At 40.5% G+C, this 27,892-nt stretch overlaps 5 protein-coding genes across 7 annotated transcripts in view; 3 read left to right on the plus strand and 2 right to left on the minus strand.

Annotated features, from left to right (window-relative positions):
- wrnip1 (WRN helicase interacting protein 1) overlaps window positions 1–5,478 on the plus strand; it is a 5,713-nt gene extending 235 nt beyond the window's left edge. The window contains exons 2-6 of the mRNA XM_010766310.1: window positions 306–538; window positions 1,430–1,650; window positions 3,779–3,934; window positions 4,535–4,614; window positions 4,701–5,478. Coding sequence (XP_010764612.1) covers window positions 306–538; window positions 1,430–1,650; window positions 3,779–3,934; window positions 4,535–4,614; window positions 4,701–4,982 — 972 coding nt within the window. The 3' untranslated portion in view covers window positions 4,983–5,478. The remainder of the gene's footprint in view (window positions 1–305; window positions 539–1,429; window positions 1,651–3,778; window positions 3,935–4,534; window positions 4,615–4,700) is intronic.
- Window positions 5,105–7,323, minus strand: LOC104941139 (chymotrypsin-like elastase family member 3B). Its single transcript, XM_010766195.1, has 7 exons — window positions 7,231–7,323; window positions 6,968–7,139; window positions 6,670–6,795; window positions 6,271–6,407; window positions 5,868–6,010; window positions 5,633–5,785; window positions 5,105–5,537 (listed from the first exon to the last, which is right to left on the minus strand). Exons 1-7 carry the CDS (start codon window positions 7,295–7,297, stop codon window positions 5,520–5,522), a joined length of 816 nt encoding a protein of 271 aa, XP_010764497.1. The 5' UTR covers window positions 7,298–7,323; the 3' UTR covers window positions 5,105–5,519.
- Window positions 7,324–8,222: 899 nt separating this feature from the next.
- dhx30 (DEAH (Asp-Glu-Ala-His) box helicase 30) lies at window positions 8,223–18,449 on the plus strand. Its single transcript, XM_010766216.1, has 19 exons — window positions 8,223–8,432; window positions 8,640–8,776; window positions 8,886–8,996; window positions 9,103–9,366; window positions 9,468–9,617; window positions 9,704–9,856; window positions 11,420–11,890; window positions 12,612–12,995; window positions 13,087–13,165; window positions 13,279–13,383; window positions 13,460–13,635; window positions 13,741–13,947; window positions 14,050–14,131; window positions 14,575–14,768; window positions 14,882–15,041; window positions 15,131–15,288; window positions 15,936–16,039; window positions 16,128–16,267; window positions 16,904–18,449. Exons 1-19 carry the CDS (start codon window positions 8,264–8,266, stop codon window positions 17,161–17,163), a joined length of 3,504 nt encoding a protein of 1,167 aa, XP_010764518.1. The 5' UTR covers window positions 8,223–8,263; the 3' UTR covers window positions 17,164–18,449.
- Window positions 17,528–23,069, minus strand: LOC104941148 (alanine aminotransferase 2-like). The gene is made up of 12 exons (XM_010766209.1): window positions 22,989–23,069; window positions 21,570–21,659; window positions 21,389–21,478; window positions 21,163–21,271; window positions 20,358–20,491; window positions 20,014–20,257; window positions 19,846–19,925; window positions 19,623–19,759; window positions 18,965–19,139; window positions 18,678–18,833; window positions 18,451–18,563; window positions 17,528–17,721 (listed from the first exon to the last, which is right to left on the minus strand). The coding sequence occupies exons 1-12, from the start codon at window positions 23,028–23,030 to the stop codon at window positions 17,631–17,633; spliced, it is 1,461 nt and encodes a 486-aa protein (XP_010764511.1). The 5' UTR covers window positions 23,031–23,069; the 3' UTR covers window positions 17,528–17,630.
- Window positions 23,070–23,177: 108 nt separating this feature from the next.
- Window positions 23,178–27,892, plus strand: part of LOC104941173 (ranBP-type and C3HC4-type zinc finger-containing protein 1-like) — a 7,485-nt gene continuing 2,770 nt past the window's right edge. For all 3 annotated transcript variants that reach the window (XM_010766234.1, XM_010766248.1, XM_010766240.1), the window contains exons 1-6: window positions 23,178–23,473; window positions 26,432–26,606; window positions 26,805–26,897; window positions 26,997–27,138; window positions 27,227–27,317; window positions 27,398–27,683. In XM_010766234.1, coding sequence (XP_010764536.1) covers window positions 23,204–23,473; window positions 26,432–26,606; window positions 26,805–26,897; window positions 26,997–27,138; window positions 27,227–27,317; window positions 27,398–27,683 — 1,057 coding nt within the window. In that variant the 5' untranslated portion in view covers window positions 23,178–23,203. The remainder of the gene's footprint in view (window positions 23,474–26,431; window positions 26,607–26,804; window positions 26,898–26,996; window positions 27,139–27,226; window positions 27,318–27,397; window positions 27,684–27,892) is intronic.

Raw genomic sequence — 27,892 nt, forward strand, 5'->3', positions numbered from 1 at the left:
ACAGAACCCAGGAAGCCAACAATGGAAAATGAGAAATCTCCAATGAGGCGTTCTGGGGCAGCGTAGACAGGTCTTTTCTGTGTTAGAGTTTTACTCGCTACAGGGTGTACTTTGAGGGTTTGTGACTCTGCAGACTGTTTACATGCATAAAGACCTTCATAACACACAAGGGGACGGGTAATAACCAGAAAAGCATGACATGGGACCTTTAACAAATACCTACTGTAGATATCTTGTTGTTTTAGAAATAGTCATTGTTGTCCCTTTTTTTTCCTCCCATGGTTAATTTGTGTGTGTATCTGTAGGACACCTTCCTTCCTCACGTGGAGTGCGGGACGTTGACTCTGATTGGGGCCACCACAGAGAACCCGTCCTTCCAGGTAAACGCTGCGCTGCTGAGCCGGTGCAGGGTGCTGGTTCTGGAGAAACTCTCTGTGGAGGCAATGGGCTCCATCCTGGACCGGGCTGTGGCCACACTGGGGATTAAAGTCCTGGGACAAGATCAGTCAATTCCCAAAGAGCAACACCAATCAGATGAGTAAGTGCGCCCTTGGTAACCAAACACTTAGTGAGTGACACACATCATGATGGGATGTCAGCAGACAACTCAAAATATTTGATGGTTGAGCCTGTTGTTGTCCTCTGTTCCTGGCTCACTGGATTCATTCAGATAAACAACGGGAGTGGCTCACTTTTATCTTGGATAAATTGCCATTGTAGCTCATAATAAACAGCTTATAATACAATTACAAAATTCAACCTATAGATAATTTTTAAGGCTGCCGTTTGAGTTTTTGCTTTTAAATTGTAATGCAATATATGAACAGCTTTTATTTGAATCACCCAATTTATCAATTAGGTAAATGGCAGAAACACTCTTTATAAACCAATAGAGAAACTGTCATCTACGTTTTTTTTATAATTCAAAGGTTGTTATATTTCTTGATAATGTTATTATTTTATACCTCTGATTTCTGGAAAGACTAATACTTTATCGTTCAGGTGTTATTTACCTACACATTAACAGTGTGTTATAAACGTATCATTGCGCAGTTATGAGACCTTTTATAGTGCTAGCATTAAGGGAGGCACTAGGGATATTGATGATGCTTTTTGTGTATACTTGAACACGGCTGAGCATAGTTTGAATTTTGTGGCGCCCTCTACAGGGCACAGATGAAAATACTTTTTTGGGAAGGACGTTGTAAATGTCCGACATTCTTTGTGGTATCTAGTTACAAACAGATCTATACATATGCATTGAGTCGATTTAAATTAGTAAGTCTCTTAACCTTTTTTTTATTATTGATGTTATCAATATTTAATTAGGAAATGTCATTTCTCATTTATTTCTTCCTTACAAAATGGAATATATTTTTAAGTATTGCAACTGTTGCACTATATCTGATATATATTATTGTTTTCCCAGGCCAAAGATCTTCATTGAACAGAAGGCACTGGACACAGTCGCCTACCTCTGTGATGGAGACGCGAGAGCAGGACTCAACAGTCTGCAGCTGGCTGTTCAGGCTCAGCTGAGCTCGGCCCGGCCCGACCCCTCAGGGCAGGGCGGCTCTCAGGAAATACTGGTGAAGGAGGACCACATCAAGGAGGGTCTTCAGAGGTCCCATATTCTCTATGATAGAGCTGGTAAGCTTATATGTTCTTAATTACTCTGAGAAATGCCATGTGCAAACTAAGGGCCCATTAGATTCACCAAATAAATAGTAAAATAGTAAAAATGGCTTTTTTGGCTACGGTGGTTATTTAAAAAAGGGTTGTTATTTTTTAAACAATTAAGGACATTCTGAAATGTTCAACGTATAGTTTTTTTCATTTTTTTTTTAAATGTTTAGATTACACCTGACCAAAATAAAAAATTGTACAACATCTGTGATTTGGAAAATGTCCTTCTGATTAGAGGACATTCGTCTAATTTTGAAACCCTGACACTGCGCATTTAAAGAGGATTCATTATGTAATAGGCAGCTGGGACAAAGCGTTTTTCAGGATTATACAAGGGGGCGGGATGTCACATAGTCAACAAAAGCACTTAGGCACATTAACACCATTAACACATTGCTACATATTTCACAAATCCACATATTTAAATCCTCCCATCAGTTTCAGTATACCACCTGCCATCAATATCTTTACTTTACATAACATCTAAATCAGGGGTAGCCAACACGGTGCCCGCGGGCAATTAGTCGCCCGCAGGGGCGACGTGAGTCGCCCGCCGGGCATGTTCTAAAAATAGCTCGCCAAGCAAATCCAAAATGTATAAAATACACAAAACAAAAAAGGAAATGTAATTAAAAGAACCTACCCTATGCATAAACGAAACCTCAATCATAGCGAACCCTATCTACTTACTACAACTCTATATCTATCTAACACCCCTCCTCCCCCCACCCCCACAATGAATATCGACCAATCACGTTCTTGCTTGATTTGCGGGACCAGCGTTGCAGTCGGGAAGAAAAGCAATGTGGCACCTCCCCGCTGATTTTCCTTCTGGCAGAATCTACACATCAGCCCCATTGAACAGCCTATCATGCCAGCCGATACCACACATGAGGGGCAGAGTTTTACTGTGTGTGTGTTGCAACTTGCATATATATTTATTGCACTTGACGCACACATACACATGGCGTAATTTCCTTAAAAAAAACAGTTTAAAAGGGGAGTGATTAGCCAAATATGCATAAATGAAAAGATAGAATGCTAACTAAGTAACATAAGATAAGAATAAACAAGTTGAAATGATTTGTTATTGGTTGTGATCATATCCTAAAGATGTTTGGATTATTGAAAAGTATACAACTCCCTTTCATATGAGTGTTGAGAGCTGTATCCATCAATTCATTTTGTGCTCCAGATTGATGCATTTCACTTCAACATTTAAAAAAAAATTCCCCTGGAGGATGTGAGGTCCCCCCCCCAAAATAAAGCAGGTTAAAATAATTAAATTGCATACATGTTATTTTAGTAAAAACTGAAAACGGGTTCCACAGACCCAAAAAGCACACAAAGGTTAAAGGTAAGCATACAATAATGTTCAAATGTGCTAAATATATACACTGTAAAAAACAAAAAAAAGAGGAGTAAAAGTAGCCCCCGACTTGTTTTATTTTTTGAAAGTAGCCCTCGTCCTAAAAAAGGTTGGTGACCCCTGATCTAAATAATCTGAGGTTTTAAGCTTAACAGCCCCATCATGTTGCTTTCCAAAATGCGTCCTGTCACGGGTTTTTCATATCAAATCACTGAATGATAATGGATGAGAAGAAAGCTCAACCATGCTTATCACTTGGGTCTACAGCTGTACTTACGGTTGCTTGGTGCCACATTTTACTAAGTACACCCATTTAAGTAACACCCAGCGTTCATACAAAGTGATATATAAAATGTCTCCAATTATAGTAGACTGTATTTTCAGCCTCTCCAATCATTTACACACTTCCACCCTGGTCCCACCCACCCACTCTATGATCCTCTGACCATCCACTCCCTCCTGTTGCATAACCCTTCAGCTGTCCCAAAAGATCGAGATTTACTGTCCCGTGCTTCAAAGGGTGATGAAAATGTCCGTCAGCATGACTAGTGACCTTCAAGGAGAAAGTATTCTTCCTGTTTTTTTGTCTTTAAATAGTTTGATCAGTCTTTAATCTTTTGTTCCTTTGGTTGTTTCTTCTCTTCAGACCTTTTAGGAAGTTTTGTAAATGTTTGATGTGACTTCACATATCTTGATGCATTTATTTATGTGTGTTACACAAAGGTGAGGAGCATTACAACTGCATCTCAGCGTTACATAAGTCTATGAGAGGCTCCGATGAGAATGCAGCTCTGTACTGGCTGGGCCGCATGCTGGAGGGCGGAGAGGATCCTCTCTACGTGGCCCGGAGACTGGTCCGCTTTGCCAGCGAGGACGTGGGTAAGTAAGACCTAATGAAAATTATCCTTTTGATCATCTCTGAATTTAGTGATTTTTGATCATTTACCCCGTCCAGAAAATTAAACAAGCAGCTGCCCAACTTCTCAAAATGAAACCTGTTAATCAGGTTGTAACTTTGCAGGACTGTATCTTGCACTCAATTAGACATTAGATCGTAGCTACAATGACGACTGTTCCCAAAATCCCAGCCTCTTAGTCGCTTGCTTCTTTTAAAAAAAAAAGATTATTTTTATTCTCGCTTTTGTTTTATCAACTAATTTAGATTGTGTGTTGTTCTTTTTAGTTTTTTATTATGCGTAATCTATTTTTTTAAAGTTATATGTCTTGCTTTTATTGTACTAATTTAAACCTTTTCTGATTAACAGTAAGATCACAATATTGTTTTGAATATTTAAATGCTTTTTTTACTTGTAAAAGCTTAGTTATTAATGTACATAACTCTTTCAGTCCTGACCTTTTGATCATAAAATAGGAGAAGTAGGGCAACAAAGACAAAATGTGTTATTTTATTTGATTACAGTAAAGGAAAAATCATCTGAACTAAGTGCTTACAGAGAAATTGTCCCATATCTTCCTCAGGTATGGCAGACTCCGCCGCTCTTCCTCAGGCCGTGTCAGCCTTTCAAGCTTGTCACTTTATCGGGATGCCTGAATGTGAGGTAGGCTTTCCTGACCAATCAGTGATGGTCCTGAGTCATATCAATCAAATGTTCAGTCAGTCTTTACCTCTGTTGCTGCTCAACAGGTGATCATGGCTCAGTGTGTAATCTATCTGGCACGAGCACCCAAGTCTGTTGATGTCTACAAGGCCTATGCTAATGTGAAAGCTTGTTTGAGGAACCACAAAGGGCCCCTGCCTTCTGTCCCCCTGCATCTTCGCAACGCCCCAACCAGACTGATGAAACAACTGGGCTACGCTAAAGGCTACAAATACAACCCATCCTTCAGCGGCCCTGTGGAGCAGAAGTACTTACCTGACGAGCTGCAGGGAATCAACTTCTTCACCTGGACGCCTTCCGACCTGTGAGGCTCTGCTGCTACAGTGTGGTGTTAAACCAAAGTCTGCTGAATGAAAACATTCCCATCAAATAATCACTTGTCGGGAAATCATTTGAATTCTAATTCAAGATAAGGTATTTCATTAGTTGATTATAAGAAGAATAAACCATCAATCATCATGTTGTATTTACATTTCTGTCAGATTTAACTTCATTCTGTTATGTTATGTTCTTTATCAAGGAAACCCTAACCATTTACTTTGAATTCATTTACTTATTGGATTAAAGTCCTTTTAGTATGTTCAAATAAATAGAAAAAACATACACAATCTTTGTTTTCCCATAATCAAATGTTTGCTTTGGTCAATATGTGTTTGTTTATTTTCATCCTGTCTATGTGGCGTTGTCAAACATTGTTTAATCTGATGTTAATGTATGTTTCTTTGTCATGAATATATTTGTTCATAATCTTTATATATTTTTGATAAAATAAAAGACAAATCTAATATTAAAATGTCAAATGATAGTTTATTGCCCGTTCACTTCTTCAGTCATTGAACATGTCTTCAGTTTTGGGCCATGGTCTAAAGGGAGAAACACAAGATTAGGTTAGTAAATTACACAAATTTAATATTTGTATTACATGGCTGCTTAATGCCATTTATTTGGTCTTCCTCACCTCACTGATCCAGGGGATGAAAGAGGCCACACGGGTGAAAATGGTGGGCTTCTGAGGGGTATTACAGCCCCGTCCATCCACAAAACTTGTCACTCCTTGCACATACCACTTACCATCTCTGCCCTTGCAGTTCAAAGGGCCTCCAGAGTCACCCTGGGAGGTAATGGCAGATATTAGAGCGAATAAAAAGCTAACTGTGTTGCATTCAAAGCATGACTTAGTGGTTCTTCCTCACATGGCATGCTGACTTGCTCTCTCCTCCTGCACAGACCATGGTTGTCTTTGCTGAGCTGCCCCACCAGTCACCTTGACTACAGATTTCATGATCCACAACAGGAAGTAGGGCCTGCTGTAGTGTAGTAGCAGAAGGACCACCAGCTAAAGAGAAAATAACATAATAGCATTTGAATAACATTAATACATTTCACTCCTCTAAAGGACATGTTTCCACATACAACTATCTCAAATGAATGAAAAGGTGTCACTTGAGAAAGGAGATCCTGCAAACTGCTTTTGATCAGCATCACAATGTATGAATGTATTACAGAGTGCCGGATCTCCTTTTATTAACTTTTATTTACACATCGTGCCCTACACCCCACATGATCTTGATAAGCAGAATTGGCGACAGGTCTTACAGTAGAGACGACCCCAGCCTGTGACGTAGCAGGGTTGGTTGTGGGCGAGAGTAGCACCATGCTGTGGCAGGCAAGCCGGCTGGACCTTGTCATTGATAACAGCACTTTTCTCCAGCTTAAGCAGGGCAATGTCATTCCTACAAAACATGATTAAAAAGGCAAAATTAAACATATCAGCAGTACATTTTCTATTAACCTCTCAAAGTATATTTAAATGTGCAGAGAGCTTTTTTTCTACAGGTGAAGTTTTTTTCATTTATAAAACTTCTATTTACTCAGCTGCTGCTCAATAGGAACTCACACGGTATACTGTACTGATAGGCACCTTTTTTCAAGGACATGCTTTGTGTAATAATCCACCACAGATCTGGAAAATAATATGTTGGGATCATTACCTACCCACAAGACACGCAGTTCTTGTTCCATTTGGGATGGATGAACATTTTTGCCACCATAATGGACTGTTCAGGTCCTTCCTCTGTCTTCATGTCATGCTCAGCCAGAACAACCCTGTACGTGTGGAATCTGAATTGGAAAATAATAAACTTAATATATTGCGTATTAGTGTAAAAAAAGAAATGTGAATTAAATCACAGGCAAAAGGGGTCACATTTTCATTCCTTGAGTTCTGTTGGAACCTTGGAACCTGTATATGCATCATCAGAAACTATTTAAGTTGAAATGAAGTTCTCCTCACGTAATGCAATGTGCAGCAGTCAAAACCCAGTTAGGAGCAATGAGTGTTGCTCCACAAGTAGGGAAAAAAGACTCCAAGGAAACCTGCCATGGCCAGCTGTATGGACGGGCTTCTTCCCCATTCACCACACGGCTGGTGTCCGGCTGGTAGCTGGGCACACCACACCCAGACACTTTAACAAAAGGAGAGACGGAAGAAAAAGGATTACTTCACATTCACATTTTATATCTATTCCAGTGAAGGATTTCGTTTAATGGGCTCACCTGTTGTTACAGCCAGGAGGAGGACAAGTGCTCGTTCCATTCTGTATTTGTCCAACTGGGTTATCATGCAGAGCTATTTATGTGAACCCTGCAGCCCAGACGCTGCCCTTGCAGTTTTCCCCTGATATTTTCCAGATGTCACAACAGCTGTGAGCCAACCAAGAATCACATAGTTGCTGAAAATCCCACTGTTTAATATACAGATTGATAAATCCAAATGATGCAATGCAATACAACTAGGTCCAAATCATAGGGGACCCACAGTTGTTCCAAAAATGTCACCTCTGGATCTTAGGGTTACATTAAGGAAAGGGGGATGTATTAATGATATATTTATAAATCATAACTATATAATCCAGGGTAAAGCAGGACTCAAACTGATCATGTTGACACATATTTCAAATGATTGTGTAAACTAAGAGTCATTTTCGAAAGGCTACCCCTCAAAAATGTACTTCAACTGGCTACTTAACTTTGATGTGGATGATATTAAGGAGTTTAGGTTTTTACTCTTGACAACTTGATTAATATGTAAATAAAATGTATGTGTTATACTCCTATTTAGTCCAACCATTAGGCTACTGTAACAGGAGTCTTTAAGTAACAATGATAATTTAACTAATGTTATAGCACACTTTAGTCTACATTGCTAAACGTCTTATGTTATACTGCTGCTACGGTATGACTACCTGAATGTGTAATTTTGTAATAAATTGTATTTCAAATACTATCATTGTGCATGCCTTTTTATATAGGCCTAATAGTGTTATATTTTATTTGCCTGTAACAACGTAAATGTCCCCGTTGTGGGACGAATAAAGGAATTCTGATTATGTTTCTACTCGGGGGAAAAACAGTGAGAACTGTGGAGTTAAAAATAATTATAGAACAGAATATCATATTGCATCTTTACAACAGTTTGAGAAGGTAACCCTCCTCGTCAGTGGGGGTCGCTGTGGATCTCGCCATCTCTGGTGTTCTCTTCGCTGCTCTACGCAGATACGGCGCTGCCGCAGAAGGCAAAGTTTCAAAGATGGCGGTGCCCTGTAGCGTACTCATGCGGCTTAGAGCTCTCTGTAATGTTACAAAATGTTTTCAAACAAGAGGTACAACGCCGTCCAACTTGGGCAGAGAGCTGCGGTGGTACAGCACAACAGCCCGAGGGTTTAAGGACGACGGGTCATCCTCTGCAGAGAGTAAAGGTGAGGGAAGAGTTAGCAGTTAGCATCATTGGATAACCGGTGACAGCAGCAGCAGCAGTGTTTAACCTCAAGGGCATCCATCATGTTAACAGAAACATTAATGCTTGTGTTCGTGGTCTTTCCTTCATGTTTACCTGAGTTAAGAATGGAAAACAGCTTTCTTTGACCTTGCTATGTGTTTGACCTTCGTTTTTTTTAACTCTTTAGATGACGTGAGTCCGAGCCTCTTGAAGGAGTTTCCAGATCCTAAAAGTCTCCTGAACAACACCATCAGCCGGTCACTGGGAGTCAACGACCTGGCCCAGTACATCCAGTATAGCTGCACGGAGAGTGAAGGGGTCAAGGTCAGATCACAATTCCTAATGGGATGGAGGGGGGCTTCTGAACACATCATGTCCATTGAGGGCTAATGACTCTGAAATTAATCTTTGTATTGTAACTGTGTTTCTGCAGAAAGCCACCGTTACACTGCTGTGGCCCTGCAGGATTGAAGAGGAAGGTTTTGCATCCAAGAAAGTCGATGCTGAACGATTTGCTGCAGCGGCTGTTTGTTTCAAACTCAGAGTAAGCTGCATTGACCTCAGACTGTATCAAGTAGACATCATTTTGTCTTGCAATCTGTAGTAACATTTCATCACTTACTTTTTACTTATTTTGTGTGTGTGTGCAGGAAATGGGTGTCATTGGTCCAAATAACCAGCTCCCTGCGAGGAGATCGGGCAGGGGAGGACGTTTACAATCCCAACTACATAATGACGAGGACAATTCATGGAAAAATGATGTATTTATGCCTACAACTAAAGCGTTTGCACAACATCAATGGCCTCCCAAAGAAGAGCCTTCCAACATCTCTGAAGCTCTTTCCATCTTTCCACAACCTAAAACTCTCCTCGCCAGGGTCATCCAGTTGGCCACGTCATCCAACAGAATCAAGGTTTGTACCATGTTATCAACTGCCATGACTGCACAATTATAACTAAGCAACGATAACATCATCATGTGTTATTAACTGCCTGGGGTTCTCCATTTTTACAGGAGAATATGCAGTTCATAACAACATCAGGGAAGCTTAAGAAGTGTGTCCTGACGCTGCACTGGCCAGAGGAGATGAAGTTCTCCGCCGCAGCGAACAGCCGAGTGAAAGCAGAGAAGATGGCTGCAGCGCTCGCCTGCATGAAACTGAAGGTAAAGATCATTTTGTCAAACCTACTGTACCTTTAACCTCAATGTTTAGAGCTGTGCTAAACCCTGCATCATGTCGCCTGGTCCAGGAGCTGGAGCTACTGGACAAAAACAACAACCCTCTGACTCACGCCAAGTACAATCGAGAGAAGGTGAAGGAGGCTGGAGAGCGGGAGAGACGCCCCCACCCCATCGAAGTCCCCCAATACCTGGAGGAGCACTTGAGAGGGTACTTTGCAGAGGTCGGTCTTCACCTCATGTGATAACAAACTTAGAGATGTTCTTATCATCATCTTTTGGTCTTTGTAGAAATGTAACGATTACATTTATCAAGTGGGATGCATTGGTGGGTATCTGTTGCTTCAGGTATCGGGTGAGAAACATTTTAAGTAACAGATCCATGAGCTAAAAGCAGAGGGGGGGAGGGGGTTACTTTGGTCTGAGAAGTGGGGGGGGACACAAAACAGAGGGTCTGTGGGGTGTGGGCCCTCCGCAATGGAAATAGTTCTCGATTTGAATCCCTTTTCCTGCCTTTCTAACAAAATATGTGTTAGGACTATGGTGCAATCAAAGAAAATGTGTAGTGTATAATGCCTGGCAAACTTATCTATTATCCTATCCATGTGAACCTGCTTTATTTGTGAGTGGACCTCACATACTCTAGGCATGCTCCCCCGGGATCTTTTTTTTTTTATGTTTAAGTTAAATGCATCAATCTGGTGCACTTTGAACACAAGATGAAGAGATTTATGGGTACAGCTCTCAACACTCATGAAACAGAACTGTATACTTTTCAATAATCCAAACATATTTAGAATATGATCACAACCAATAACAAATCATTTAAACTTGTTTATTCTTATCTTATGTTACCTAGTTAGCATTCTTTCTTTTTATTTATGCATATTTTACTAATCACTCCCCTTTTAAACTGTATTTTCTTTTTTTACTGTCCTATAGTTAACATTGGAATGATTTATTACTTTATTTTTTACAACTATATTAAATAGATGAAGGTGTGCATTGGACATATTTGTTTACATGACCAAACAATTTGAGACTCACTGAGATAACTAAAGTGAACTATCCTATCACTCAGAGAGTCCTTTACCTCACCTGAGCTGTAGTTACCAGCCTCTCAGTCTGACAGGAGAGAGCTCTCCCTCCAGCTTGTTGTAGAAACAGCTTCTAATATCCGTTAGCTCTGAGCTAGCACCAGATGCTAATAACAACAATCGCTTGTTCACACAACATGTGCTCGTGCCACACACACACAGAGGCTGTGTGCTCCTCCGTGACGATGATGGCTTGAGGTAAAATAATAATAATTGAATTTGAAATTGGGGGGAAACAAACGGGATTTTGAACAGTGGGGGGGACATGTGGAAATTACGCCCAGGACTTACATGACCAGCAGCAGAGCTCGGGGCTATAATGCAGATTTGTTTGACTTTTTTACACTTTGTTATTCTCCTCCTTTCCTCCGCTCTAGTCTCTGATTGTGAGTGTGTGCATTCGTATGTGTATGTCGGAAACAGAGCGGAGGACAGAATGTGAATGCGCAAAGCAGTGCAGTGGGCACTGAAACATGCACATACATTGGATCAATAACATAAGCGTTTAGTTTATTTAATGAAAGAGCACATGTTCAATGTGAAAAGAGACCGTAGATAGATCATTTCAGTTTCTAAACTGATATATATATATTCAGGGGGGGCGCAGGGTTCTGTTGGGGTGGCGCAGCGCCCCCCCCAGACAATTTTAGGGGAAACACTGAGGTGTACTAATGGCTAATGTTTTCACAGTACCCAGTGGAATCAGATGTGCAGAAGATTTGGGAGGAGGAAGAGGCTGGAGGAGAGCAGGCGCTGAGCCATGAGGAGGAGGAGGAAGGGGAGGAGTACTTGACGGACGCTATCACAGGCAAGCCGTACAGACCTCTGTCTGAAGATAAGGTCAGGCTGCTCAACGCCCGCCTGCAGAGAGACTGGGAGAAGGTGAACTCTGGGCTGAGTGTGGAGCTCCCGGTCGATGCCCACCGTGAGAAGGTGATCTCAGCGGTGCAGTCGTCCAGGGTCGTTGTGATTGATGGAGAAACAGGATGTGGGAAAACAACACGGATCCCCCGCTTCCTGCTGGAGGAATGTGTTAGGGCTGGCGAGGGGGCCAACTGCAACATCATCGTGACCCAGCCTCGCAGAATCAGCGCTGTGTCCGTGGCCCATCGTGTCGCTCAGGAGATGGGTCCAGCTCTACAAAGCTCTGTGGGATACCAGGTAGATACACGTTTATAGAGTACTGTATTTAGAACATGAACTCTGTAGGCCTTCTTTTCTGTACTGGGAAAGCAGACTGACAAATGTCTAAACTATTTCATAAAATGAATGGTACATTTTCTACTATTAATTGACTTGGTTGTCTTTAACTATGACCTTTTCCGCTTGAATTAATAATGATTGTTTTTGAAAATAGGCCAAAATATAAAAATAGCAATACTGTTTACCATTTGGTCAAAAATAGCAAGGCTGATTTTTTTTTTTTTCAATTATGGGCACTTACAAATATATAAATTGTATTTATTCCAATTCAGAACAAATTGTTTGACACAAAATAGATCTATACATTTATAGATGTCATCTAAGGTAATCATACTGAAAGTGTTTCAAATCTTCACGTCTAGTATTCTCTGAGTAATGGAGACGTTTTATTTTTATTTGCATTGGTATTGTGATGAATAGGCAAGCACACATATACGTATTTATTTAAATTGTTCGAAAGCTAATTTGATACAAATTAAATGAATACACCAAGAAGATAGCTTTTGTTCTAAATATGACTTCCGTAGACTCCTGGCTTTTAAGACGGGCAATATACATTTGATTAAGTTACTGTAGAGCTTGTTCCTTCCTTTTTGTTGTCTCATATTTGTAATGGTTATTCACATTATCGGATAGTGTTTCCCGGTAGAAAAAGTAAGTAATTACTTTCTATGCGTAGGTGAGACTTGAGAGCCGGCCTCCAGAGCAGAGCGGAGGAGCTTTACTCTTCCTCACAGTGGGCGTCCTGCTGAGGAAGCTGCAGTCCAACTCGTCTCTGAAGGGAATCAGCCACGTGGTGGTGGACGAGGTCCACGAGAGGGACATCAACACAGACCTGCTGCTGGCTCTGCTGCGCTCCACCTTAGAGGTGAACCCTGACCTGCGGGTGGTGCTTATGAGCGCTACTGGGGACAAGCAGAGGCTGTCCGAGTACTTTGGGGGCTGCCCGATAGTTAAAGTCCCCGGTTTCATGCACCCAGTGAAGGACAGATACCTGGAGGATGTGATAACAGAGATGGGATTCGTACCGCCAGTCGAAAGGAGAGGGGACAAAGACAAGCAGGTGAGACTGGAGTCTTATGTGTTCCTACTTCAGTATGCTCAGGGTTTATTTTCCCTTGTGTCTCATGATGTTATATTTCATCTTGTTTAAGGGAGGAAAAGACGATGTCGCACCAAATGTAGATTTAATAGCGGATGTCATCGAGCACATTGACAAACATGGAGACCCAGGTAACTATCTGACAAACTGTCAAATGTAGCTTTTTTAAATTATGCTTTTACAAAGTTTAAGGAGATGGATCTTCATTATTTTTGTCAAAAAAATCTTCCCTCTCATGCTTCAGGTGCAGTGTTGTGTTTCCTCCCCGGATGGCAGGACATCAAGGCCGTTCAAGAGAAACTGGAGCAGAAGCGCCACTTCTCCTCCGGCTCACAGATGATCTTTCCATGTAAGTATACAAAGAGCGACCTTTGTCCTCCAAGTATAGAGAAGATTTATAATTGTATTTTCCCTTTTTCTTTTAGTGCACTCTAGTTTATCAGTATCAGAACAGCAGGCGGTGTTCCGGCGCCCCCCAGAGGGTCAGAGGAAGATCGTCCTCACCACTAACATCGCTGAGACCTCCATCACCATCGATGACATCGTCCATGTGGTGGATACAGGAACTCACAAAGAACAGAACTACGACCCAAAGACTAAGGTTAGCATCACCGTTTCAGTTTGACTATGTGCTCTTTCAGATCTACAAAAACAAACCTTGTGATTAGTTGTCCTGTCTTGAGTATGATTCCTTTTGGTTTTCCAGGTCTCCTGTCTGGACACAGTTTGGATTTCTCATTCTAACGTGACTCAGAGGAAGGGGAGAGCAGGGCGATGTCAACCAGGACAGGCTTACCATCTGTTCCCACGACAACAGCTGGAAACCATGATGCCCTTCCCCGTCCCGGAGATCCTGCGCACCCCACTGGAGAATTTAGTTCTTCAAGCTAAAATCCACAGTCCTGACTGCAAGGTATTTAAAGGGAACAAAAGGCTTTGGTGTATTTTTATTTTTGAATCGTCACTTTTTTGTGTTTTTCTGCCATCTAAATAATGTAATTCGGTTTGTGTGCAGGCTGTAGACTTCTTATCCCAAGTATTGGACAGTCCAGAGCAGTCAGCTGTGAGAGATGCTGTCCGTAATCTACAAGACATTGGTGAGTGATATTCTGGATTGTGTGGTCAGATATGAGCGACGTTTCTTGTGTGTTAAACTGGTTTGTATGAAACCTGTTTATCGTATCATGAATCGCATTAAATTAAATCATGCAAAAACACTTCAGTGCCTGTGCACACACTTATCTGGATGGCAACAACCCAAAAACTGTTAAATAACACTACCCTTGTTTAGAGGTCAGAAACATGGCAACCATCCATTCATATTGACAGGCTGATTAGAATTTACTGTTGCGACTGAGTATCTCTGTCCACAGCTTGAGATTTACTTTTTCACTACAGGTATATTCAAACAGACAGCCTGAGGGGGGAATAAAATGTGTTTTTGACAGCATATAAACCTGTTCTAGTAGAAACCTACAACACAAGTAAGAACCTTGAACTGAGCTTAATATCTCTTCTGTCAATCTTTTTTCTTTTGTAGGAGTTCTGGACAAGAATGAAACCCTGACTCCTTTAGGGGAGCGTGTGTCCTGCATGTCATGTGACCCTCGTCTGGGCAAAGTGCTGGTCCTGAGTGCCATGTTCAGATGTGTCCTCCCAATGCTGTCTGTGGCCGCCTGCCTGACCAGAGACCCTTTTTACAACAGCATGCAGAACAGAGGTCTTATTTTCAAGGTAAAACCCACATCATCATCCACAAGGTTTTACGATATTATACAGGAATTTAAAAAACAACACCATGTAAAGTCAGGTAGTAATTAGTTAACATTCGTGTTGTGTTTGTCCAGGTGAAAGAGAATCTGAGCAACTCCAGCTTCAGCGACTATCTGGTGTTAATCAGAGCTGTGTTGGGCTGGAGGAGGGTTCAGCATGAGGGGGACAGAGAGGACCGGGATGACTATCTGGACAGACACGTTTTGTCCAAGTTCAGTCTTCGATTCATCAATGGTTCGTACAAGCACACACAAATTGTTCACATTTGAATTGACCGTTTCTTTTACATCAAATCATTCTGTTGTTGTGATGTCACTCTGCAGGTCTCATCATGCAGTTCGGTGAGAACCTGCATGAAGCCCAGCTGGTGACTCGTGCACAGGACTGCCAGCGCAACACTTCGCTCTACAACCAGCACAGCCACCAGGACGAGCTGCTTAAAGCTGTGCTGCTGGCTGGACTCTATCCCAACCTCATTCAGGTACAACAAAGGAGTCTATTATACTTATTATTTACCTGCTCTTCTCCATCAAAGGCTAAAGCCAGAATTGTGAGATTGAGATCTTACTGTAGAGGAAGAGGTTCTGTTCTAGTGGTGACGTTTCTAAAGTGCCAATATCATTATCTTAATAAAGTAAGATCCAGTTTTTGAGTTTGATGTCTCTCGAAAGCTCACTTATGTCGTGTCAAATGATCATATAACGATTTGAAACATATAGTCTTAAACTCTGATTGCCTTTTACTCTGTTAAATTGTATTTTTAGTCTTGTGTGTGTTGAACAGAGACATATGTTAAGGATTTACATTTCAGGAGGGCAAAAGGAAGTGTAAAAGGTGGATGTGCAAATGGTTAAGGACAAGGGGGTTTAATGATGGGGTGTAGGACCAGTTGGCTGTTTCCTTTCATGAATATATAGTGTGACTGTCAGCTGTGTTCGGGGTGCAAAACTTCTTTTTCCTCTGAGGATGAAGTTGCTCTGTTTCTGCATTTTAAATCGATTCCACTTGTATAATGGCTTTCTTTATTACTTTATTAAATGCAACAAAAGACACATTTTGACCATAAATAATTGATAAGTTTCTCTTAAGAATGTCTTCCACAAATTACAACTCCTACCCTTTTCTCAGGTGAAGAAAGGTGTTGTGGACAAAGGAGGCCGCTTTCGCCCCAACAATATTGCCTACCGCACTCAAAGTGGGCCGGTCCATCTTCACCGCTCCTCAGTGAACAGGTTTGAACAAACTCCAAAATTCAACGACACCAAGTTTTTACTCTTGTATTGCATATGTAAAAATGTTGGCTGGTTTTTTTTGTTGCAGAGGGAAAGACAAGCTCCCTAGTCGCTGGTTGACCTTCTTCAGCGCTATGCAGTCAAACGGGACTGTTTTCATCAGAGACTCTTCTACGGTCCACCCTCTCGCCTTGCTGCTGCTCACAGACTGCGATATCACAGAAACAGGTAGGACGTGCACTGCCCTCCAGAAAGAGGCACTGTGCTTTTAGGTGGTTGGGGAAATGATTTTAGGGCAAAAAACCCTGATAATCATAATGAATAGGGATTTAATGTCATCACATTATTTAATCTCATATTGAGTTCATATTAGCAAGTTCAAATCCAAGTGAATGCTAATGTTGCTCTGTAACTGCTAAATGTGGAAATGGCCAACTGTTTCTTATCAAGTTCGTAGCATCAACTATAAAGGTGATAATGTCAGTGTGTTTACAACTTGTTTCCGCTTCTTCCAGTGATAAACAAAACATTTGTTAGTCAAGGTTTAACATATAAATAGTGACGTCCTTTTTTTAACTGATACATTTTTTTTCAAGATCTTGATAGCCCTTGTTTTCTAATATCTGTTAATAGACTTACTTATTTAACTTATGTCTTCCACTCCATAGACATATTTGCCATGTTTTTAACACACAATGTTTTTATTTTGGATTGTGCATTAAAAAGCTCTGGCTCAATACAATAACTACAAACTGCTATGTAGATATGCTCATCAGAAGCAATAACATATGATCACCTTCTTAGATTCACAGGCAGTCATTTCTCCTGTTCATAAATAACCCTGTCCTTTCCCTCCTGTCCCAGTGAACGGAGACAGAGTGGAGGTCTCATTTCCTGGACGCTCTCTGGTGCGCTGTGAGTTGCCGGTTGACACCTGGGAGCTGCTGTGGCAGCTACGCACCTCCATTCAGAGCATGATGTACCGCAACCTCAGCAACCCCAGTAACGCAATCATCAACTCTTCTCAAGACGGAAAGCTCATCTCCTTACTGGTACAGCTGCTCAACAACACAGAGTCAAACCCTTTAGCTCAGACCGACCACAGCGACAGTGAGGTTGATTAATGACATCCAGGACTTTCATTGGAGTGTGGATAATATGCTGGTTGGTACAGAGGAAGCAAAGAGGATGGCGGTCTCATGGTAATGTTTTTTTATTAAAAGAAAGTCAATATTTGTATATATGAGCAGAGCCCCACAGTTATCTGAAGTGTGCTGCTGGTATTGTTGAGGTAAATGATGAACTTCCATGTGATGTGAAGGAATCCATTGGTTTGGATTTTGGACTGTGTTCGGTCATTTATGTATACTAGTTTTTTCTGGAAAACAGAAGTTGAATTTGACCTAGACCAAAGGTCACTCAAACGGACTGCATGCAATAATAAATGTCATATTTATTGCAAAAAAATGCTCACATGCCAACATGAGGTAAATTATCAGACTGTTTTTATTGTTTCAGCTTCATTATTTAACTGATCATAGATAACAAAATAAACAATAATAATTCCTGGCTTTTTTCTGAGTGCTTTCATTCAAGAAAAGTCTTTCATAAACTGTGTGTGAAAGCTGCTCAGGCGGCTCAGTATTTCTTCCATGGTGTCCTCGGGGTTCAGAATACAGAATCTGCACAAAGAAAGAGTTAAAGGTAAAAAGTCCACTAATCCTGAATAAACATGTCTGAAATATACTTTCAATGATGGTCATGTCTGTAATGCAGAACAAGCACCTTCATAGGACCTGATCATGGGTTTATAATACCATGCCAAAGTGACATTGTATGAACAAATTATCAAATTCCAACACAACGTATTCAAGCCATTCACATTATGAAGAACAGATCTATCATAACAGATTATAAATTATACGTTTCTGAAATGTCTTAGAAACATAATTTACATGCTATAACAGGACTTTGTGAGCTTAAAGTAAAGTGACTGTTAAGAGTTATAAGCAGTTGTATGATACTAAAACATAATTACGAGGACTTTTGAGCAGTGTATGCTTGCTACAAGTAAAGTGTAATTAAAACCGCACAACATCAGACCAACAGTGTCCAATGGTAGGCCTACGAGAGTGGGGAAATAGAAGCCCATCTCCCTGGACTGCTGTGAATGTGCAACAAAGAGTGAAGCAGGACATTGCTGTAGAAAGGTGAGCTGAGCTACTGGGTTAATGTTAGGATGGGCTGCAAATAAGTACCTAGCTTTGCAACAATATTTTTGTATAACAAATAGTTGCCTCATGTCCTTCAACAGATGACCAGCATGAACTCTGTGATCCCTTTGGCATTGAAGTATAAAGCGTTATAAATGTTGAAATGAAATGCTTAGTAAAGGCAGTTAAATATGTTACCTGATGTGGTGGGTGCCCTCCTTTGGTCTGTTCTCCATGCCAGGTTTGACTAACACACCAGCTTCCTCCAGGAGTCTCATACAGTAGAACAAATCTGGTTCCATTTCCATTTCCTAAAATAAGCAAAGACATATTTAAATGATTAATTACCACATGACACTTTTATTTATTGTTGGTGATATTTCTGTGATTTTGCAGTGTGTACTTGGTTCTATGAGATATATAACCTTGGCTTTCTGAATGGCTTTAGGTGGAAGATACAGTCTGGGGAATGCGAAGGCACCTCCTTCCACCGGCTGGCAGGAGAAACCCGGCAGGCTGTTCAATACCTCAAAGACTCTCTTTACATTATGAACCATCATAGTCTTGATGTGTTGTGTCTCCTGCAGAAGTTAAAGGCAAGAACACAAAAATACAGAGGGCTTGAGGTTTCCTATTTTAAAACGTCTTGAGAAAACCAGGATATTAGGCACCTTGCAAAATAGAAATCTGAAATGCTTATCTCTGACCTCACCTCAATATAAAGTGGGTACGATGGGTCTCCTGGTTGTGGAGGGCTGGTCATCAGATCCAGGGCAATCTGGCTCAACACAGGAGCACAGGTGTCTGTGGAGAACAGCTTGTAGATGCATTTCATAACATCAGGGTCCAGATTTACCAGCTCCACATATCCACCACGCAGACCACACCTGGGGGAGAGAGAGAAATGAAGAGTCCCTGAGTAGCTTGTTATCGAGCTTGATCTTCATATGTTTGCCCAGCTGTTATAGAAACTCATAGATATTCAATTGTATTGTTCTGAGCACTTTTAGGACTTCTTATCTTGAGTGACATTTTATTTCATGTTTCCAAGATCATGGTTATCTTTCTTTCCTTGAGAAATACTTGACCCTGTAAACAACCATTTGTATTTCAATTAATTAGCCAGTGCTAAGTTGGTTTCTTGAAGAAACATCTGCTTTTCTCGCAAGCCTGACTCGAGAATAAAGAATCCAAAAACAGAGAAAGGTTTGGCCCACTGAGCCTAAAATGTAGGCTACCTTAAACAATAGCACAACAAAACATCAGTTGACTCGAATAACTAATTTATCCTGTTGTATGTTCAAGTTTGCTATCTTAAAAAGTCAAAAGTTGCTATTGTTCGGGAAGTAGAAGGCAGACAGAGAACGTACTCTCCCATGAATCCTTTGGATGCTGAGTGGAAGGATGCCAGCTCCACCGTGTCTGAGAGAGGAGGACCCATCTCAGACAGAACTCTCTTGTAAGAGAGAAACTCACTGTTTTCCCCATGAACACATTCCTGATAGACCTGTGGAGGAAATCACAGAAAGCATTTATTTACACATTTATGTCACTCTTGATGAATTCTCTGGATAGATGACAATGCTTTAAGACCTCATCAGCCAGAAGGAAGAGCCTCTTCTCTGAAGCAAACCGGATCACCTCTTGCATTGTCTTTCTGCTTTGAACATAACCTACAGGAAACACGGCATGGCATGATACCATATTCTAGGATTCAAAAGATATACTTAGATGATGTCAATTCTGTTTGGATTTGACTACCTGCGGGATTTCCAGGGTTGATGACATACAGAGCGACAGGGTTGCAGACTCCCTTTGCAGAGTCCAGCGCTCGATGCAGCTCCTCTACCTGCAGCTCCCAGCCCTGCTCCTCGCTGAGGCAGTACGGGACAGTAACTCCTCCCAACTCTTTTATTGTAAAATTGGTGAGGGGGTAGCACGGCCCTGGAGTCAGCACACCTGTTCCGGGGGAAGCCTGGCTGTTCACCAAGACCTTGAGAATGTTCTAATAAACACAGGAACAGATTAATTGAACTCAAAGATGATGATAATCCGCAGGAGGAACAGACACAGTATGGCAGTATTTCAGTAATAGTGATTATTACCCTGAGAGCCCACTGAGAGCCGGGGCTGATGTAGATGTTTTCAGGGTCTGATGGAGCCCCGCCATCTCGTTTGGTTATGAATTCAGAGATTCTGTGGACTATTTCTGGTATGCCAGCTGTAGCAGTATAAGAACCTGAAGGAATAACCAGGAAAGCTTAGGAAACGCAATAATGCTATAAGTTAAAATAGTTGTATTTTCATTTTATTTATTTTAGAACATTGTTTTATGCTACATCATTATATTAATTTGTATTTGTATAATACAAATTACACAGTTTTGTTAATATAGGGCTTAAAACATGCATCAAGGCTAAGCACATGTATGTGTATACAAAATAAATATACTTCAGTATATTTTTAATCATGTTGTATATCTTATTACCTACTCTTATATTATGCATTTTGAATTTTTTATTTATATTCTTATTATATATATACTTGCCACTAATGTTATTATTATTATTTTTTACATTTGTATCTTATTATGTATCTTAAACATTTTTAACTCATGAAATGCTTGACACTGCTGCTGGAACAAAATCAAATCCCAATTTTGGATAAATGAAGTATATATCTATATATCTGCATAGTACACACATCTCTGCCCTAGTTGCAAAATGAGGTATCCGGATTTCCGTTTGCTTTATGTAATGTATTCCATAAAATAACTAAGCTTGTATGCAAAAGAAAAAGTAATGGTAAAAACATTATTTGAATGGGTTAAATGGTCCAGAAATCTTGAAGACAGATATCCAATAACTCCATAACATTTCATTTTAATAGTTCCACATGCACATATCTTACCTACACTCCCTCCGGCACATTCTCCAAGCAACCTCTGAGCCCTCTGTCTGACGTCCACTGGAAGCGTGTTGCTGTTCACAAGATCAGGGTAAAGACATGCTGCGAGAACCTGCAAATGAGAAGACACACAGTAGATTAGAGTGACATGCATTTGTATTCAGAAGAAGATGTATGAGCTTGCATATTAATTCCAGTCTAAAGATGGACTTTGAAGGTTACAGATTACCTGCCGGACAAAGGACAGAGGCTTCACACCTGCAGCGTGCGGGTCTCCCCAGGACAGATCTATCACTTGCTTGTATGGCTTTCTCAATTTCTGCAGACAGTGAATTTAAAGCAAAACAACAGGATGGAAACGTGGCTGACAGAAACCATTTTGCAAATATGTCAATAACCCCTTTCTTTACCTGTCTGAGCTCTTCCTTGATCTGGTTTGCTCGACTGGCGAGGACTGTAGAACCTAAGTTCTCCATGTTCTTCAAATTTGGACTGATCTCCTGCAGGTTTTAGTGCTTGGGCAATGATATCAGAGGAGGAGCAATACAGGTAACTACACACATGTAGTCCTAAAGGCCACCCTCTATTCCTATCTAAAAACGATGTGTTGCTTGAATAGGGAAGAAATAAATCATTCCCTATTATACATGATCTCTAGTTAAATACATTGGGATATTTGGTATTTATTCACAGTCAGTGCAGTTTAGAGACAAGCTTCTGTGTAATCATTTTCCTCTGTCTTAAATATTAACTTCCAGGCACGGATTTGACACCTACAAATACTCTCAGGCTTTTTTTAAATTATGCTCAACAACTGCAATACATGCTCAAAGGTTTTTATCAGTACATTTTGTAGTATGAATGTCAGATTTATTTGAGAAGATTACTGAGTAAGTAATGTTTAACTTCACTAAACGATTGGCAGTGCCACTGGTAAAAAGATGGGTATCATAGTAATAGATTAATATTAGGACATTCATTTTAATAATAAATTAAGAATACTTTCATTCAGTTTTCTACCAAATGTTTATATATTGTTTTAAATAAATATTTTACATCTGAATAAGCTAGAGGTGGGGAAAGTACTCAGGTCTTTTACTTGAGTAAAAAGTAGAAGTATTACTTTTACTGTGTAGAAAAATTCTGTTAAAAGTAAACATCCTTCATTCAAAATGTGACTCAAGTAAAAGTAAAAATGTATAATAATCTAAATATGTACTCATTATGAAAATGTGCCAATTTCAGAATGATATATTATATGTTTTGATTATAATTATTGATGCATTAATGTGTTTATCAAAGCTGGTAAAGGTGCAGCTAGTTACTTTGTATACTGCATGTTAGATTTACTCCAGGTGTAACTAAACTCTTATTCAAGCGTTGAAAATATTTCACATTATTAATAAAAATCTGCAAAGTAACTAAAGGTATTCAATAAATGTAGTGGAGTAAAAGTACACTATTTACCTCTGAGTTGTAGTGGAGTAGAAGTACAAAGTAGCAAACAATTGAAATACTCAAGAAAAGAGCAAGTTTCTCAAAATTGTATTAAAGTACAGTACTTGAGTTAATGTACTTTGTTACTTTACACAACTAGAATAAGCATACAATCAATTAGTTTGTTTTATTAAATGTAGTGGAGTAAACCATTTTTACACCACTTTCTTTCACTTTATCTGCTGTTAAAAACATTATTAAATTGATATAAATATATATATAATATTTTCTACCACTTTTAGCTTTTGTATGAATTTCATTCATTCAAGAGGTTCATTGTGATCGGTTGTTCCATAGACACGGTTCTCCACGGACATAAATAAAAGACGTACCTTTCTACTTCCTGTTTTGTTTTTCTTTCTACCCCTCTGCATGGGTCGGGTAGAAATGGAATTCGCGGGGCGAGAAGTCAACCACAGTTTCCCCGTGAAGAAACGCGCTGTCTCCAGACACCGGTGGACCTTGTAAACCGCACAGAAGCAGCGGGCCGCAGTAGCACCTGCCGCGGGGCTTCAACACCGTCACTCCGCCTTGAAGTGTCCGCGACATGGCTCTCAGCTCAGGCGGCTGGGCTCCTCCAGCCCCGGTGCCTGCCTCGTCTCAGCAGGCTGCATGTGGCGGCAGCGGGACAGCGTTTACTCCCTGCTGCAGCACTGTGTTAATGTCAGTCCGGGTGTCGGTGTGTCATTCCGGGATCCGGCCCCTGTGCCTCCCCGGTACCGGTAGCGAGGCTCTGCGGCTGCAGCTCAGCATGGACCCGAGTCGGGCCGGAGAGTTCCGACTGGCGCTGAGGGACACCAGCGGAAACCGCAGTGTGGTAAGAGATGCTCGAATACACCTGTGTGCTTGGAGGGTGTGTTCCCCTACCATGCTTTATATGTACCACCTTAGTGAATCCTTTAAAATTGTAAACAAGTAAAGGCCTGTACACGCCATTTTACGCAGCACTACCATACAGCTCCATAGCTTCATATTTTGGGATAAAACAACATCAGATTGTATTGTTGGCTTGTGTATATAACGCTTTTACACCACCCATGAATGCCCTCCGTGTTTTGTAATGATATACTGTATAACTTAGAAACAGTAAGAAGTCACCTGTTAATGAGATTTTCAGTTTCACTTTCATTTTCAATTTTCCCAGAACCAAACATTTTTTTTATTTGAATGATAACATCATCAGGGGGAAATCTTACAGTGCAGTAAGATTGTCCTTGTCAGGTGGGAATTTCCAAGAAGAATACAGCCTTTAGTGTGTCATCTGCAGAAAGACAACCTTATAATACATATACCATCACACTTGTCACACGGTGTGATCATAAAGTCTATATTCATCCCTTCAAATGATGGAATTGACAATTCAAGCATTGGCTGAGCAGAGGGAATTATTGGCGTCCGATACTCTCATTATTCTCCTTATCAGATCAAAATAAAGAGACTATTAAAACTGAGTTACTAAGGTTAGACCAGGACAATTGTGGATTTTGTATACTGGTAATTAATCTGTGCATAGTTTTTGTTCAATTTAAGGATTCACTGCTGTACTCTGGCATGAAATGGCGAACTAGCAGACACCATGTGCGTTTACTAGTAATGCTAAAATGTTCAGTAAATTACACAGGTAAAGATCTGAAAATAGCAATGCTTTGCTTTGTATTTCTCATTCTCCCTACTGCTTTGTTTTGTGGTATGTACACTTCGTTGTTGACTTGGAAAGCTACCAGTGTCTTCTTCAATCTTCAGTTGTTTCTTTTAAGTGGTGTCAACAGGAGCAGTTCCCAATAAGCCTTGGGTCCTACAATTCCTATGATACAACTAAACACAATTATCATTAGACCGTCTCTCTCTGGTCAATGCTCTCATCTCTCACACCTAAACTTTATTAGCAGACTTTATTTCTAAATGTTTGTCAATCCAAGTTTATACTTTACAACTTTACAAATCTCCAGAGTTACAACACAGACTATGCAACTGTTTTGAGTAGCCTACTCCTACTTGTGACAAGGTTGAATATTCTCATCTGTAAAATTGGCGGGGGACACCTCTTTAAACAAAACTCATATTTATTTCAAAAAATATATTGTCAGATTTTCTTCCCTGCCTTTTTTCTTGTGGGTTTTATATTGTTGCGCATTTCCTCTGGTTGATATGATGGGGACAAATCTGTTTTCTTCTTATCTTTGTTTACAATTAGCTTATCTTTTAACGCTATATTAGATCTCTTTTTCATAGGAGGCCTAGGGCTGCTCGATTATGGCAAAAATCATAATCTCGATTTATTTGGGTCAATAATTGTAATTGCGATTATTAAATGTGATTATTCATTGACTTTGAAAACATGTGAACATTATGTTTTTAACAGTTGACTACCTTGAACTTTAAGTATAATTCAACTGAAAAACCACCAAAAAAAATTATAAAAAAAAAAAAGTAATAATAAAAAAATAATCGTTTTATTTCGATTACGTTGTTTTCGTAATCGTTGCACGCCAAAATCGTAATCGCGATTAAAATATGATTAATTGAGCAGCCCTAGGAGGCACATTTACTCTCAGTTGTACTGCTTGAATGACAAGTTAAATTCCAGAAAATGTATAAGCAATTATATTATATTATCTTTCATAATCTGCTTTTGTTTTTCTAATTTTAAGGCAAACATTTGCTGGTTGAAGCTTCTCAAGTGGGATGATTTGCTTCTACTTCATCATAACTGGGCTAGATGTATGTTTAAAGTTTTGGGCTGTTGGTCGAATAAATCAAACAACTTATCTTATATAGACATTTTAGAGATAAAACCATTGGTTGAGTACAGAGAACATCTCTGTAAAAGCTTTCCCCTTCTCTTTACATCTAACACAGTTGATGGTTACATCAGCACCAACTGTAGTTAAGTGTTATGACGTTGACCTCGATTTGCCTGTCCCTCCAAACTTTGCTCTCCATTCTGTACTTTTTACAAGTTATCTGTGAGCTGTTATCCTAAAAAAGATCTGACGGTCTCAGTTTTGGCTTTTCATCTTGGTGAATTCTCGAGCCAGACAGATTTCCCTCTGGCAATTGAGATGCTTCTTGATTTGCATACTTTTGCTTTGATGCCAGCTTCCTTTAACTTTTCAGTCTGAGCTGGCAGACTGTTCTTACAGAATCATATCAGAGCATAAATACACTCTCTGGCAGGAGGAAATCCCTCTCTGCTTTTTTCCTTCTACCTACAATGATGCTGCAGTGAACGTTAGATGGCAGTTGTCTAATCTCATTTGCTTTTTGCCGTAGTTCAAGCAGGCTTTTTTTATATTTATATTTTGCAAAGGGTAATGCAGTTTGCACCCACATTTTGTAAATGTGTTCAAGTTCATCACAAATTGATTGGCTGATGAAAAATTAAGAAAAGTTGTCATCATCAGCAATTCTTCCATGAAAAGAAAACAAGATCAATTATTCAAGTGAAGTACCTAACATTTATATGCTATAAAACTGCTATAAAAAAGTGAAGGTTTAAGATTAAATTGGACTTCTTTTGGACTGTTGGTCTGACAAAACAATCAATTGTAATTTGCATTTCTCATAAACTAAACAATAATCAATTAATTGAGGAAATAATTATCGAATAAATCAGACGAAGTCCTGCAATTCTGACTGAACTAGAAATAGAACAATTAGAATTATCTTTGGTGAATTGAATGGAACAGGATTGATTGACCTGGTAATTTCCCTAAAACTGTCCCTGCAAGATAAAAAGCCGTTTGAGATTAACTTGTATTTACCCCCCCCCCAGTTTATCGCAGACTTTGATCTCCGCTCGGTGCAGTACGAGGTAAAATGCGCCCGCAGCCATGAGATGCGTCTGGTCGCTCCGCCCCACGACTGCATCCGCTTCAACTTCCGCTGCGACCGCGAGGCCGAGGAGTGGGCCACGGTGGTGATGTCATCACTAAGAGAGTCACATAGAGGTTTGGAGACTATTTTCTTTATTCCTCAAATATGTAACAACAACAATGTAACAATTTCTGTATTTTAAGATCCATCTTTGAGGGAATTCATAACTGTCTCTTACATTTCTTTTATTAAGGAGTTGCTTTCGTTTGATAATTGTTTGTGTTGACATTAAGCACTTTTGTAACACAGTTTTCAATTCTCTCTCCTGACAGTTGCGAATATTAAAACGTGTGAATCCGATGGCAGACACACTGACAGCGCAGCAGCACCGGAGCCGTGGAGCTCTGCCTCGCTGCCGCTCGCTGGTGGGTTCCTCTGTTTACCTGTGTGCGTTTTCTCATTCTCTGTTCAGAACATGCTCTAAAAATGTCACTTTTGATTTGCTATCTCTTCCTTTTTTTTAGAGGAGCTCTGCTTGGAGCTCGCCCGGGCGATTGAAGCAGGCGATACTCAGGCCGCCTCGCAGCACGCGTCCACTCTGGCTCGGCAAAAAGCTGTGCTGAGGATTCAGATGTCTGAAAAGAACTACGCAGAGGGAGAAATCAGGTAAGAAAAGAAAAGTGTTGACCTGACGGGAGGAATTGCCTCCAGGATATGTGTTTTTTAGACTTATAGTGCTGTATCTGTGTTTCAGTGTATCCGTGGTCGTGGAGGACGTGTCGTCTTCCTGTTGTGTCACAGTGAAAGTCTTTCCGTACATGACTGTGGCTACACTCAAGCAACAGGTAAGAAAACGGTCAATTACCCAATCAAATAGGCGTTGAAGGTTTTCCTTTGACTTACTGCCAACACTCTGGTTCTTCAGGTGTTTCTGGAGTACGGTTTCCACCCTCGGGTGCAGCGCTGGGTGATCGGTCAGTGCCTGTGCACCGAGCCCAGGTCTCTGGCCTCCTACGGGGTGCAGAAGGACGGGGACACGGCGTACCTCTACCTGATCTCCGCCCGGCAGGCCCGCATCACCCGCCAGCTGTTCCAGCAGGACCTGGAGAGCGCCCTCCTCGCCCCCCCTCTCCCCCCAGGAAACGCCCCCACCTCCCAAGACTGGAGGGGTTACAGCACTCTGCCCTCAAGGCTTCCCCACAACAACCAGGGTAACTTCAACATGTCACAGTTTAGGCAGAAAGTATTACAACAGTCATTTATTTCTTTTCATTTTCTTGATATATTTGGAATTTAAATTATATATATATATATGAGCTTTAAAGAGCAACTTCCAGGTTAAAGACACCTGTGAATAAATGAGTAGGAAAATGATGCATACACTAGATTTTCAAAAGAATATACATAAATATACACTACA

This window comes from Notothenia coriiceps, unplaced genomic scaffold (genome assembly GCF_000735185.1).
Source record: "Notothenia coriiceps isolate Sejong01 unplaced genomic scaffold, NC01 NC01_scaffold00000307, whole genome shotgun sequence".
Taxonomy (NCBI): Eukaryota; Metazoa; Chordata; class Actinopteri; order Perciformes; family Nototheniidae; genus Notothenia; species Notothenia coriiceps.

Excerpts from the sequence above, each read along its gene's own strand:
- LOC104941139 (XM_010766195.1), bottom strand. The coding sequence starts at position 7,297 with ATGATAACCCAGTTGGACAAATACAGAATGGAACGAGCACTTGTCCTC. Across the intron at positions 6,796-6,967 it reads ACTGCTGCACATTGCATTAC|ATTCCACACGTACAGGGTTG; the intron begins GTGAGGAGAACT and ends TTTCCAATTCAG. Across the intron at positions 6,011-6,270 it reads AGGCTGGGGTCGTCTCTACT|CTGGTGGTCCTTCTGCTACT; the intron begins GTAAGACCTGTC and ends TTTTCTCTTTAG.
- dhx30 (XM_010766216.1), top strand. The coding sequence starts at position 8,264 with ATGGCGGTGCCCTGTAGCGTACTCATGCGGCTTAGAGCTCTCTGTAAT. Across the intron at positions 9,857-11,419 it reads TGAGAGGGTACTTTGCAGAG|TACCCAGTGGAATCAGATGT; the intron begins GTCGGTCTTCAC and ends ATGTTTTCACAG. Across the intron at positions 12,996-13,086 it reads GAGGGGACAAAGACAAGCAG|GGAGGAAAAGACGATGTCGC; the intron begins GTGAGACTGGAG and ends ATCTTGTTTAAG.
- LOC104941148 (XM_010766209.1), bottom strand. The coding sequence starts at position 23,030 with ATGCAGAGGGGTAGAAAGAAAAACAAAACAGGAAGTAGAAAG. Across the intron at positions 21,479-21,569 it reads TCAAGGAAGAGCTCAGACAG|AAATTGAGAAAGCCATACAA; the intron begins GTAAAGAAAGGG and ends CACTGTCTGCAG. Across the intron at positions 19,760-19,845 it reads TCTTCCTTCTGGCTGATGAG|GTCTATCAGGAATGTGTTCA; the intron begins GTCTTAAAGCAT and ends TTTCCTCCACAG.